This window comes from Ptychodera flava, chromosome 6, assembly GCF_041260155.1.
Source record: "Ptychodera flava strain L36383 chromosome 6, AS_Pfla_20210202, whole genome shotgun sequence".
Taxonomy (NCBI): domain Eukaryota; kingdom Metazoa; phylum Hemichordata; class Enteropneusta; family Ptychoderidae; genus Ptychodera; species Ptychodera flava.
The window spans coordinates 26874284-26888328 of NC_091933.1; the positions used below are offsets into that span (position 1 = coordinate 26874284).

The window sequence follows — 14045 nt, forward strand, 5'->3', positions numbered from 1 at the left end:
TAGAACACCGCTGGATCTACCTTGGATACATTAGCACCAGTTTCCATCATGACAGATTTCACACGTTTATACCAGTACAGGGAAGCATCACCAAGACCATATACACATTTTTGTAGATGCCAAACTTTACCTGGGCAATTGGCTTCTTTTGGAGGACGTATTACAATATCTCTTTCTAATTTCTTTCCTTGTAGGAAAGCTGTCTTTATATCCATTGAGTATGGTTTCCAATTTTGCTGTGCCATCAGTGCCAAAATGAGTCGTAAGGACTCTTTTCCACATGTGGGTGAATCTTTGAGTATTTGTTCGTGGTCTATTTCTTCAAAGCCTCTGACCACTAGTCGAGCTTTGGGTTTGATGCCATCAGGTGTAGTTTTCAAAGTGTTCACCCATCTAGTTGATATACATTTTTGTCCTGTATCTGGTACTTCAATGTACACTTTATTTTGTTTCCAACTGTCAAGTTCTGCCAATTTTGCATCCATCATTGATAAATCATCCAACATCATGACATTTTCATCCTGGATACTCATGTCTGGAGGCTGATGAATTTCTAAATCAGCAACCTGACTTAAATCAACTGATTGTCTGACACCATTTATCTCATCTGGCTCCATATATTCAAGATTGTACCAGTTTTTAAACTTTCCTGATACTTTGCCAGCTCTGCTTAATACTTTAGCTGACACTCTGGAATCATTTTCCTCATGTCTATAGGAGACCATACTACCAGGCTTGATGACAGCAACATTTCTGATAGGATGTACTGCAACACTTGCATTTTCTGTATCTGTACTGTCTTCATCATCTTCTTCTGTATCACTCTCAGTTTCCTCCACTGTTGCCTTTTCTTCATCATTATCCAACTGGTCATCATTTTCTATTTTACTAGTACTATGTTCTGTTTTGACAGAGTTATCATGTTCTGTCTGTTGAGTTTTACTGAGTCTACACCGATGTACACGGATAACTACACCACCATGCCGTACTAATACAACTGCGCCATCCTGTCCAATGACAGTAGCTGGCCCTTTCCACTCAGGACAATCAGGACGTTTGTAGTAAACTTTGTCACCCATCTCACAGAGATCAGGCGTCGGACGAGTCTGCTTTCTCAGCGCTCTTCGTATTCTTTCAGAACACTCACTTTCTGTGAATGCCTTTCTTGCAGCATACATCGATGTCACATTTTTGGCAACAACTTGACTTGTCGTGGTACCTTCTAAGGCTGGAGGCTTGTCCACAAGGACTGAAGGCAGATTAGGATTCCTACCATATACCAGCTGATATGCACTATATCCATTGATACTGCATAGACTGTTTTTGGCAATCAATGCCCAGTTTAAGGATGTTGACCAGTCACATTTTCTTTCTGCTTTCACTTTTCTCATAATGTCAGTAAGCACTTGATTGTGTCTCTCCAAAAGTCCATTACTCCATGGACTGAAAGCTGCGGTTGTCTTAGGTTCAATATTGAAATTTTCACACATATCACGAACTTCTGCACTATTGAATTCTCCCCCATTGTCACTGTAGAGTCTCTTTGGTGCCCCATGAATACTGATCCATTTCTCAATAAATTTGTCTGTGAAAACTGATGACTGTTTGCTCCTAATTACTGTTCCAGCACTAAAGCGAGTAAATTCATCAATGATGTGAAGATACCAAACGTTTCTCTCTAGTTCATGAAGATCAACAGCAACAGTTTCATTAAAGTCTGTGGCTAAGGGAAAGCCAACTGCCGGCTTCGGTGCTGGTTTCTTGTATTTATGGCACACTTCACAATTAGCAACAACATTAGTCAGAGTCTTAAATACTTCTGTGTCAGTTGTACCGGCACTTTCAAGCAATTTCTTTAGTCGGTCAGCTGACGCATGTCCAAACTGCTGATGTAGCTTTGTCAGAACTTTGTGATCCACTTTGCTGATGTTTTTGTTAATCAACACTTCACTTGCCTGCTCATGTTTCTGTACACCATCAATATTTCTTATGTCCACACAATAATGTCCACTTGATGTGAATTCCAATTTTACTGGATTCTTGAACATTTCTGCTTTATCATTTTCAAGATCCAGCAAAGTACCTGCACGTTTCAGAGATGCTTTACTGAGCAGCAGGGGTATATCAACATCAACGACTTCAGTGTCAATTTCACATTTAGTGCTCCCTATTTTAGCTGGCAGTCTAACAGTTTGTGTGGAGTTTACCTGGACACCATCTCCAAATTTAAATCCTCTGTTACTTGGAGCAGTCTTCACTTTAGACTTCTGCATATCATCCAAGTTACAAATATAATTGTCTAACCACTTTCGACCACATACTGTGCGGGTGCAGGCAGTATCAATCACTGCACATCCAAAAGATTCAGTCATAAATATTTCATTGTCTGTTCTATCATCTTTGGCAAACAATACTAAGTTGCAAACTTCACTTGAAGTACTATCATCTTCTGTAATTTTGGTAGCAGCAGGATCACTTCTATGTTGACAGTCCTTAGCCCAATGAAAAACTGACTGACAAATCATACACTTCGTACGTCTGCCAAATTTATCAAGTGGATTTGTCCCTTTGAGTGAACGACTTGGCTTTTTATATCTCTGACTTGCTGAACTTTGGGAATCAATCCGTCTATAACTTCTGTTTTGTTGAGATTTCTGCGTGAAGAAAGCTGACTCTTGCTTTATTTTTATACCCGTACTGGCAGAGGCCGTAGCACTCCCATAGTCGCCATCTTGAGTGAAGTGACTGTCACCAAAAATACGTTTCAGTGCAGATTTCATCGAAGAAAATTTCATATCTGATGCAGCAGTTAAGACAAGTTGTCTTTCAGTTTGCGATAAATCTGCACTATCCAATAACTTGAATGACAAAACTGCATCAGGAAGTGTCATTTCATATTTTTTGCATTGCGTATATCGACGTTCAAATTCAATAACATAGTCCGACATGTGCACATCCGCCATCTTTCTGTAGGAATCAAAATTTGAATATGCTTCGTAAGCCAAATCAACAGTTTCTTTCTTGAACAAGGAATCGAGTGCAGAAATCAATTTGTTCATACCATCGTCTGAATTCATCTCAGCAACATCCAGCTCAAGCGCCTTGGCTCTTGCTTGGCCAGTCAACGTCAATGTTACTGCCAAGGCTTGTTTTTTCTTGTCGACATCTGTCATCAACTGCCATACCTCCACCTCTTTTTTCCATGTTTCATACACAGTATTGGGTCCAAGAGACGGAGGGTTTTTATAACTACCACTGTGAGCCATCGTTATGCTCTGCTACCATTGATAAGTTCCCAAAAAGTGAGATTCTGTATTCAACAGCATGAACATTCGCTTAGCAAAACTGTTACACACTTCACAAGGAACCCACAGCTCCAAGCTAGAAAAAGACTGGCGGGAAAACTTCGCACATGCTCAGTAAGGTCCAAAGTCAAAGGCTGACTAATAACGTTAATACATCAATGACAGGAACTGAAAGGTTAACACTTGAGAGACAAATTACCTGAGATTTTCCAATATTTACAATTCAAAATGGCCACCATCCCTGTGTTAACTGTATGGGGAAAAATAAAAATTTTGATTTTCGAAAACTAAGACGGTGAAAGTTTTTCTTTCTCATGAATCCAAAACATGAATCCCCACATGTGGTATGTCAGAAAAGAATTGTAGAAATTTGAGAGTCGGAATATCTGTCCCCGAGGCGCATTCTTCCTTAACTACCATGCACACCTGTTTTTTGCCAAGCAGCTGGGGGTGTACTTATCCTTTAGATGACTTACGCTTCTCTGAGAGCATCCCAGTTTGCTGTGGTGAACTCTAATGCCAGAGAGTATCCATATGGAGAGTTGCGTAACACATCACCGATAACACTGTTAGCTTGGTTTTTAGCAAGAGCATACTCCAGGTATCTAAAACAAATACAAAATGTCATTAATGGATGACATGCAGTTGGTGTTCCATTTAGCTGTCAGTGTTATATTTTTTTTCAAATTTCTTTTTTCCCGTACATTGAAATAAATATTATATTCATGGTTGTCTCTGTGGCATAAAAAAATCAAAATGGCACAAAAAACAAAGATTTTACTTTTACACTTTAACCCTTTCACCATCATGGCTTAACCCAAATCCACTGTTCTCAATGGTTATTGTGGACCTATTCATTTATTTAGAAAATCGGGGTAAACAGATTAACATCCTGCCCATTGACTATTCCAGATGTTGGACTCTTTATCTTTTGACAAGGATATCTTACATGTATTGTCCCTGTGCATCAAATTTGTTTTTCAAACTGGATCTTGTGTACTGAAAGCTGCTTTCACTAGAATTATGAGGGTTGACATGCCCTGAAATGTCAAGACTGGTAGAAAGGCATCCATTGGCCTTACCTCCTGATCAGCCATTGCTTCTCTGTACATGCTAATGCAGATCTTATTGCACTTCTCTCACTTGATGGAATATCCCCACTGTCGTATAGGCTCCACGTCCTCTCCCAGACGTCTTCAGTGCCATACTTGATTGCAGTGCAATACACTGTACTCTTGATATTGACATGGATCAACCTGTGGATTTACAATGTTTCATGAAGTCTTTTCCATTGATAGAATAATGTTACTGACAATGTACACTTCTGTATCAACTTTACAAGTCTCTCTCTGATGTCTTTCGTAAGAAAATTCTTTAAGGTGGTATGTGCCACAAAAGTGAGGGACATAAACTTTTGCTCAAAGTTTCTCAAGAAAACTTCAAAGTATTTTCTTTCAAAATCCATATTGAAAACCAGGGATCACTATTCAAAGTTTTGTACTGTTGTAACAAATTAGTTGAAATTCAAAATGGCCGTCATCCCTCTTTTTTTTTCTCTATGGTTAAATGTTTTACTTTCACAAAAATATGATGGTGAAAAATTAATTTATTCCAATATCTTCAAAATATGCGCACATATGTGGTAGATCAGAGAGCATTGTAAAAATGTATTTTACCTTTAAGCTACTCATATAATTCGTATGAACCATCAATATTACTAATATCAAAAATACACAACAACATGCAAATCACTCATTAACTCACACACTCTCACTCAGTGTCTGTCTATCTATATCTAGCATTTATTTTATCTCTAAATTTTCATGTTTTTCCAACTTACGAAGTGTCTTCAGGGTTGTCCAGCCACTGACTGAACTGCATCTTGGCACTGTCAACACAGTCTTGGTGTCCATAGTAACAGGCTGTTGTCAGAGCATCAATTTGCTTGTAACTATGATTAAAGGTAAATATGGAAAAAATGTACATTGCTATATACATATCCACAAAAGTTATACCCGTCTTTTTCATAAGTGTCTTGCTAGTCCTTTCTATGTCACAACTTTGTAGCACATTTTATATGTTTCATTCCTCATTACACTTTCATGTACACCATCTCAAGTTTACAAAAATATTTTAATAAGAAACTGCTGAAATATAACATACTGTGTCTCTTAATAATTGATATGAAAATTTCGGGACACGTTTGCAGCCAGCAAGAGTCATCTGTTAAGTACCAAAAAATCTTACTATGAGAGATGATCGTCATGACTGAAGTCCCATCGCTTTTCCCAGTAAATGCTGTTTATGAGGGATCGAAGATGTTCCTGGATGAAGGAAGAAGATTTATAATTGAGTTTAAAGCTAGCTCGATATTACTGAAAACAATCAAAAGAACACTCTGGCACTTGAGGCACTATGCTAAACAAATTTATCATTGTTGTCAAACTGCAGTTGCAATTCTTTTTAAAGCATCAAACATATTACATTTTGTCAAGAAATGTGACTCATAATTACATTTATATGATTGCTGACCTAATCTAAAACATTGTACCTCTAAATAACCATATGCTGCAGTTCTCTTCAGCATATCTCTGGTGTGACCATGTCTTAAGTATTGCTGTGTACCAAGGTAGGTGTTCCGTCTCCTTGGAAAGATATTCTAGCAGTTTGATGGAGTAGACCTGGTCCATTTGGTGGGCATGTGCAATGGAAAATGCTTCTTCAATAAGTTGTGACCTGGTCCTGACTGGGATGGTCTGCAAGCAACAAAAGTTGTACATGCTCACTTGAGATTGAACAACCCACTGTGTAGTATTTGATTTTGAAAACTGTTTGGTGCAGACAATTGTTACCTGGTACATATGTTTGACAAGGCCCTATATTCATGCACATACATTAGAAAAGGTATTCAAAACTGGTGGTAATGTCTACATTTGAGATGAGTGAAAGTGGAAAAAATTATCAATCTTTCCATGAGGAAAATAGATGAAGTATGTCATATAAGGCCATACATGGATAACACCATATCGGTACATTTGTTTCCCCTCTGGCAATTGAGGTGTACGTCTAACAGTTTGTTTAGAGGCGATTCACAGTTCAACAAGGAAGCAAACGTATACTTTCATCCTCATGACACTCAATGCTGTATAATAATAAGACCAAAAAAATTATTTCTGGTCCTGGACATTCAGCAAAAGTGATGCAGCGATGCGCTTTTCTTTCTTTTTTCTTTCTTTTTTTTTTATTCCTAACAATGTTGGTTTGGCACTATTGATGCAACAGTTATTGTCTTTTATCACTGGCTGCATAATACGGGTACTTCTGTTTTCTTTTTAGCCTATTTGGGACATACAGACACAATATCAAGGGTAGCTGCACTGATAAGTATGTAACCTAAAACAAAAGACATGACACGCAGGTTCTGAAATGACGCATGTCTGGACCAGAAACAATCTTTTTATTTTGGCCTAATAGTAGTAGTAAAGGAAATTTATTATCTCATTCAGCTCTAGTGGCAGGAGAGAGTAAGAAAAACTGTTGAAAACAAAAGAACAAATGGAAAATAAAATCTGTGTTTGAATAAATGTGTCTTGAGAGCATGACAAAAGGAATCAGGAACGAAGAGTGGTGGAGGTTTGCGCCGATGGTAGGGATTTTATTCTATGCTTAGGGACCAGTGTAGCTAAACAATATTGCTTAAGAGATGCATTAGAGGAGGGATGGAGAGGTATTGTAGGGTGATGCACTTTTAATGTTTCAGATAAATATTGTGGTCCACTGAAGTAGTAGAGTAACTGAGTAATATCAATACTGTATGTATGCATATACTGATATTGCTGCATGTATTACATTCTGAACAATACTTTCACAATCCCTGTAATTACAGTGAATGAAATCAACAATTTTAAAGAAGAAACTTACAGTATGATCTTCTTCTTTGAGGTACTTTGCCAATTTATCCCAGTTTTCATTTTCATATTTCACGCGATAGAATCCCCTGTGGTCAATATTTACCAGGTACCAATCATCATCAGACAAAGATGGCTGTAGTGCAAAGTCAGCTGAAAAGAAGAGTTGTCGCCCACATAATCAAACAATATATTTATGAAAGATAAAAAATAATGAAGGTAGTGTGACTGTGGAGTACTGGTCCTTATTTTGTGTTACAGTTTGACTTTACATATTCAGGTACATTACCTATGAATGGAAAGCAATGGCAATATTAACTCAAGGATGCACATTACTCAAAGTGCTATTTTCCTTTTTATTTAATAAGTATTAGCCATTTTAAAATTTTGTACTTTTGCAATTACTTTTGCAGTTTGTTGATATTTTTGCCAGTCCTTTACAATTTTGTTTATTCACACTTTGTACAGGGCTTTCATCATTTATCTACATTAAAGTCTTTCTTATTTTCATAATTCATGTGGTGTCATACAGAACCACTTTTAGAATATCTCCTGTAGAAATCAGAAAGCATTTTAAATCAAGTGCCATCGACAGATTCTGGTGTATGGGTCTAGTAGGATTCACGGAATGAGCACTGTACCTGATCCCATGTCCATCCATTTTTCACTTGGATTTTCAAACTCCATCTCCTTTTGGTCGGTATATGTCAGATGCACGTACCACTTATAACTGTGGACAAGCAGGTACAAGATTGCACAAGGTTTCAGACAGGGTGTGACATCACATGCACCATTAATTGTCATTGAGAGATTTATTCAGTAAAAAAATTGGTGTAATGTAAACAACTGTGCAGTAATGCTTTGACACTGTTGTATCCAAGAGCTATATTTACCATTTTCCAAACAGAAAGATAACATTCCTTGACTGAATTAAATGTTTCCTGACTGTAATATCCTGTTGACTGTGATATCCAGTCAAAGAATGGAGAAAAGTCAGGCTGCTCTCATGTTTTGAATGTTCTACATTTACCACTTCTGTCAAACAGACGTTTTCTATTGAGAAGAGTTTCACGCTGTTTGAATAGAGATCTTCTTACCCCATATCATAGTACTTCTCATTGGGTGCCTCATTAGGATCCATGATGAATCTCTCCTGGTCAGCATGTATGTCATTTCTATCACGTGTGACTGTGACAATTGGATATCCCATCTGTAGCAGCCAGGTGTCCATCACTTTCTTCACATCAGTGTCCTTTTTGCCTTCATCAGCCTGTAAAAGTGGATGATGCAAATGACATACAATCACCTAGTTTCATTTCCATTTTGATTGTAACATGAAGGGAGCAATCATGTATCTAAAATCCTACAACAAAGAGCACAACCATGTATGGTGAACCCAGGTTAGAGACTACTCTCTCATCAATAAGAAACCCTCTGACTTAACCTGTTAACCCCCAATTCTCTGTATACAGGTCCACAATTGCCATTGATAACAATGGGTTTGGGCCAAACCATGGTGGTGAAAGGGTTAAGGGCAAAATTTTCAGGCCAATTGTCTAACAATGAACTAAATATAATTCGTGAGCACCTGTATCCAAAGATACTTTCTGCATCCAAAATGTGTGGCAAACTGACAGATTTCACTGCATTCAAATGTTATACAGATGCATTATACAGCAGTGCACAAATGAAGTACACATACAACTTTGAAACATGCCAAACTTTAATACACACACACTTAGATTGCCATCAGGGGGAGAAGCAAATATCCACTGCACTGATGCCTTGGACCATAAAATGTTGAGCGAAGACTAGCGAATAAGTCATTTTAATAAGGAAGTGAACACTTAATTTCAAATGACAACACAGTAAAACTTGTTTCTCAGATCCCTAAATCTGCAGAATTTAAGTAATGCCTGACAGTGTATGGAAGCCACAAGTGACACAAGACGTTTCAGGGTTGTACAGACAATTACACAATATACGGTACAAACAGCTACCATGTATCTGTCCATATGTGAAGATGACTCATTCTACAAACAGACACCATGAACGGCACTGGAAGTATCATAAAGAAAGGTGCATTGTCCATGAAATATGGAATTGGACAGCTTTGATGCTTGCCTTAGTAAGTTCAGCAAACAGCTGATCTGATACAGCATTTGAATACTGGTATTTCATCAGGTAATTGTACAGTCCTGTCTTGAATGTTTCATTTCCAAGGAATGTCTCCATCATCATGTTCATGCATGAACCCTTAAAACAGAAAAGAAAGAAATTTATCAAAAAGATATGCTCCATTGAAGTTTGTGTTTTTCGTTGTATTTTCACTGCCTATAGAAAACTGACTGAGCACTGAGAGACAGCTTTATATTGGTATTTTGATAATCTGAAAACTGGAAATAGATTTGTCATAAACTGTCATTAAATTGACTAAATTACCATAACAAATTTGATAGAAAGGAATACATGTCAGTAGACAAATGGAAATTGACAGATTGATTGACAGAAAGTGACTCCATACCCTCTGATATGCAATTCTGTCAAACTGACTCCAAATGTCATCTGGCCAACCCACTGGTCTTACTGTAGGATGAGAAGACCAGGAATCGTCAAAGTCCAGGGCTCGGTAGAGGTCATCTCGAGGGTGGAACTGGTCAAACTGTGATAAAAATTATAAGAAAAGTATGAAAATGTAAAATACACCAAGAAGTCATGGTGGCAAAATTGTAGTAAATAGAACTCATTCCACTGCAAATATAAGACAGATGCTAAAAGCTTGAAATTCATATCCAATGCTGGGTTAGCCCTTGATCTAGGCAGTTTTAACAAATCAATGAGCTGTCACTGTGAACATCTTACATAAGTATCATCATATCCACTCTATTCATTTTCTAGGATCTGTTTCTGGGGAATTATTCACAAACGCAACAAACTTACTGCATCCCAGGTTGGCTCCACTTTCTCCAGGGCTGGATACTCATAGAAGCTTGCATAGCCTTCATTCAACCACACATGATCCCACCATTCTAAAGTTACCAAATTTCCAAACCACTGCAAAAAATATAATTTACATTGCTGTACCTGTGCTTTATTACATGTCTGCATATATCAAACGTCTTACACTCCATAGGATTTGATGGTAACTTGTTGATGACATTGATATTGACCAAGAACTATTTTCTGCTTGCCAACTTCAGGTTTTAAAAATTATCAAATTGCATGTTAAACACAAGAAATCTGGTTCTTTTTTACAAAGGTATGTAAGAAAAATCAATAAACTGAATAACAGTGATTCAAATGTACACATTCTGTTCAAGGATCAAAATTGCCTGATTTTCTTATTAGTAAGGAGTTTCGTCTGTCATGAAAATCAAGTATCTTATTTGCATATCAAACCAAAATACTTGGCAGGTAATTATAACATTGTAGCCTCTGAATGGGACAGATATATATTGGTACTCGTTGAGGCAGGAGACCATTTGCCTTCTAATGTCTTGCCAATTGTCACCTGCCCTCAGGCTCATTAGTCCCTGTTCGGGGCTATCTTATACAATTTGGGTCTGCACTCCGGACTAAAGAGCTTTACCATTAATGGCTAAAGAAAATTGTACAAATTATGTGTATTGGAATGAGGTTGCCTTGTTGAAATTTCAGGATATCCATAAATTGACTCACACTTCATTCAGAAATCTTAAATCTTAGCGGGCACACTGGGAGTCAGATTGTTTTTGTACTAGTCCTTATGCACTGTTGCTCCAAAATAACAAGTGATGGAAATCTGATGGTTGATAATTTCCACATGCAACACAAGTAAATTACCTTCAAGCTGACATTAGCAGTGTTTTTGTTAAGGCCGGTACCCCGGTAAATGTTACCGGGGTTCCCCAGTCATTTTACCGGGGTTCCCCTTGGTATATCAATGCAATCAGATTAGGGGACAGCAGCAATGTTACCGGGGTTCCCAAATCATTTACCGATATTCCCAAACCTTAGCAAAAACACTGCATTAGGCTCATGTATGCCCATGATGCTGACTGAAGTCTTTTCCACTTACCATGTGAGCTAACTCATGCGCAATAATGGCCGCCACACTGTGTTTTCTGAAATGCGTGTTTACATCTGGGTCATAAAGTAGGGCAGTTTCTCTGTACAATACCAAGCCCCAGTTCTCCATGGCACCAAAGTAGAAATCAGGGATTGCAACCATATCTTAGAATAAAGAGTGATTAATTTTAGATTGGAAATGTACAAACAAGCTGTGAATTTTCAGAGACTTCTAATGCAACTTATTTCCATATATGGCTACAACAAATCACATACAAGGTTGTGTGTTTATTCATCACATGATTGTTTCACCCAGCAGCTGATGATAGGATTGCAATATTCATGTTCGATAAATGATTCAATTTCAATTAGGAGATTTAAAAAATATAGAACCACAGGGTTGGGTACAGGAATTACATGTTGCTTGTAAATTTTTGACAAGGTTTAATGCATTTTTACATACACTTGGTATGTTTTCAAATGATGCTATGTATATACATAGTAGTATACATGTACATAAAATCAACTGAGAGTTAAGTTCAAAGATCACAGTTTGAGAAATTTTATTCATGATGGTTTCTGAGGTCCATGTCTTGAAAACTTACCTTCTTTTGGTAATGGATATGGTATATTCCAGTAGTCCTCAAAGAATGTTAACATTTCACTGCCAGTATGCATAGAGTAGTTCAGGGCATGTACCGCCTCTGGTCTTGACCAAACTCGCATCTGCCATCAAAATGGTACAAACAGCAAATCAAAGCTCATGTCTGACACATCTAAAACCTATATCAGTATCAAAAAAGACTTCCAATGTCACTATCAAATTGACAAGTTGAGACTTTCTTCTTTCTCTGTCTTTAACATTTTCCTATGATTTTTAAAATTAAATCTGTTTTCACACTGTTGTTTGCTCTACTGTCTATTGTGTCAGACACACATTCAATGAATCTGAGTATGGTTAACTAAAGCTGGTGCATTGCTGGGTAATTATACATGAAATTCCCTTCCTATCGGTGTTTGACTTTGACAGTAGGCAATAGGGCAAGATGAAGAGATAGAACCATGGATGCACTTGCATGTGCATTGGTGACGACTAACAACAATCAGTGTAACTCATACATGTACTGATTAGGCCTTTGAGTGTTACAAAGGAGATTTAGTGTTCAAAAACAGTCATCCCATAGACAGTGGGGGCACAGTCTATGACTCTCTTTACACACTTTAAAGATATGACTCCATGCTCACCAATACACCATTGGCTGTTTCCATTTCAATACTCTCAAATTCTGCAACCACGATAGCAATCAAGTATGTTGGCATTAAAACAGCCGTCTCTTCAAACACCGTTGTTTTCCAGTCACCATCCAGGGATGAGTGATGTTCTGGCATGTTACATAATGCCACTCGGGACTGTCGATGTACAATTGTTACACTGAACTTGGCCTTGAGAGCTGGTTCATCAAAACTGGGGAAGGCTCTTCTGGTATTGGTAGTCTCAAACTGTGTGGCCACCAAATGTCTGCAAATTACAGATATCATTAGTCGGACCTGATGTAAAACTAATTGTATATACATAAGACATATTTTAATAATGTACCTAATATCAACTTGATTTTCTCAGCTGATGTCAGAGCTAAGGAAACTGTAGAAAAGTCACTGGTAGCACTTTGGTATTTATGTCATAAGAAATCAACGGATGGACTGAAACACTATTTCTTTCTTCTGCAATTGATCATGTAATGACATCCTGTGATGGTGCACATCGTCTTTACACCGTGTCATACATGTATTGTCAGGTGTGCATTTGCAGGATGGGAAATGGAACTTACTTTGTTTCGCCGCCTTCTGTGTAGTTACTGAGATACAATCCCTGGAAGTCAGAGTGATGGAGAGTTCCGGTGAAGGAGTCCATTTTAATCGTGTATTCACTTCCCATTACCAGATTACTAGCGAGGTGAACCTTTACAAATTCATACTTTTCAACTATTTCTACTCTGTCCACACCAATGGTCTGTGAAGGATTGTCTTTTTCAGCTACAGTGATCATAGAGTCTGAATCATCCACCTTCAAGGTACCGTGTGCATGCAAGACAATGACATCAGTAGAGTTCAAAACCTCAAAAATGATTTCAACACTGCCATCAAAGGTGAATCTCTTCTCCCCATCCTCTTCATCCAGATATGGCTTGATAGTGACTGAATACAAGGATGGTTTCAGGGTTTCAGGTAAGCGTCCATCAAATGGTTCTCTCTCATCTGCTGGTTCTTCAGTCTTACTAGTTGCATCCATCAATTGTTGATAAACTGCTTCATAGTTTCTTTCCATCCACTGAATGTTCAACTTGACCTTGTCCACTGTACTTTGGTATGTCTTCTCTGGGAAGTCTGGAGCATATTGGTTTTTACGAGCAAATTCTTCAAGCTGAGAACGTGAATAAAAAATTGTCAAATTAGTGACACGCAACCGTAAAAACAAACATATAACATATTCATGTAAAAAAATAATTTGTCTACTTCCAAATGATTCAATGGCCCTTTACTGCTTTTACATAAGACGCACAGGTACAGAATGCTGAAGAATACTTCTCTCTAGCATAACGTAGAGTGAAATAATTCAAGTTACTACAAATGTGCAAGAATTCTGCTTATGCTTGTTTCTGTAGCCTGATCAATCAATACATTTAAAAATACATTCTCAGTCTCAGACTAATATGACTAGCTTGGCAAGTTGTTTTACAGTAATGTGAGTTGTGGCAAATTTCAGATAGAGAGCAGTTTTCTTTCT

At 37.7% G+C, this 14045-nt stretch overlaps 1 protein-coding gene across 3 annotated transcripts in view; it reads right to left on the minus strand.

Moving 5' to 3' along the window:
* The window catches only part of LOC139135351 (uncharacterized), a 121101-nt gene that overhangs the window by 63124 nt on the left and 43932 nt on the right, over positions 1-14045 (minus strand). For all 3 annotated transcript variants that reach the window (XM_070702702.1, XM_070702700.1, XM_070702701.1), the window contains exons 28-31: positions 5553-5629; positions 5146-5256; positions 4388-4561; positions 3782-3910 (exon numbers count right to left, since the gene is read on the minus strand). In XM_070702702.1, coding sequence (XP_070558803.1) covers positions 3782-3910; positions 4388-4561; positions 5146-5256; positions 5553-5629 — 491 coding nt within the window. The remainder of the gene's footprint in view (positions 1-3781; positions 3911-4387; positions 4562-5145; positions 5257-5552; positions 5630-14045) is intronic.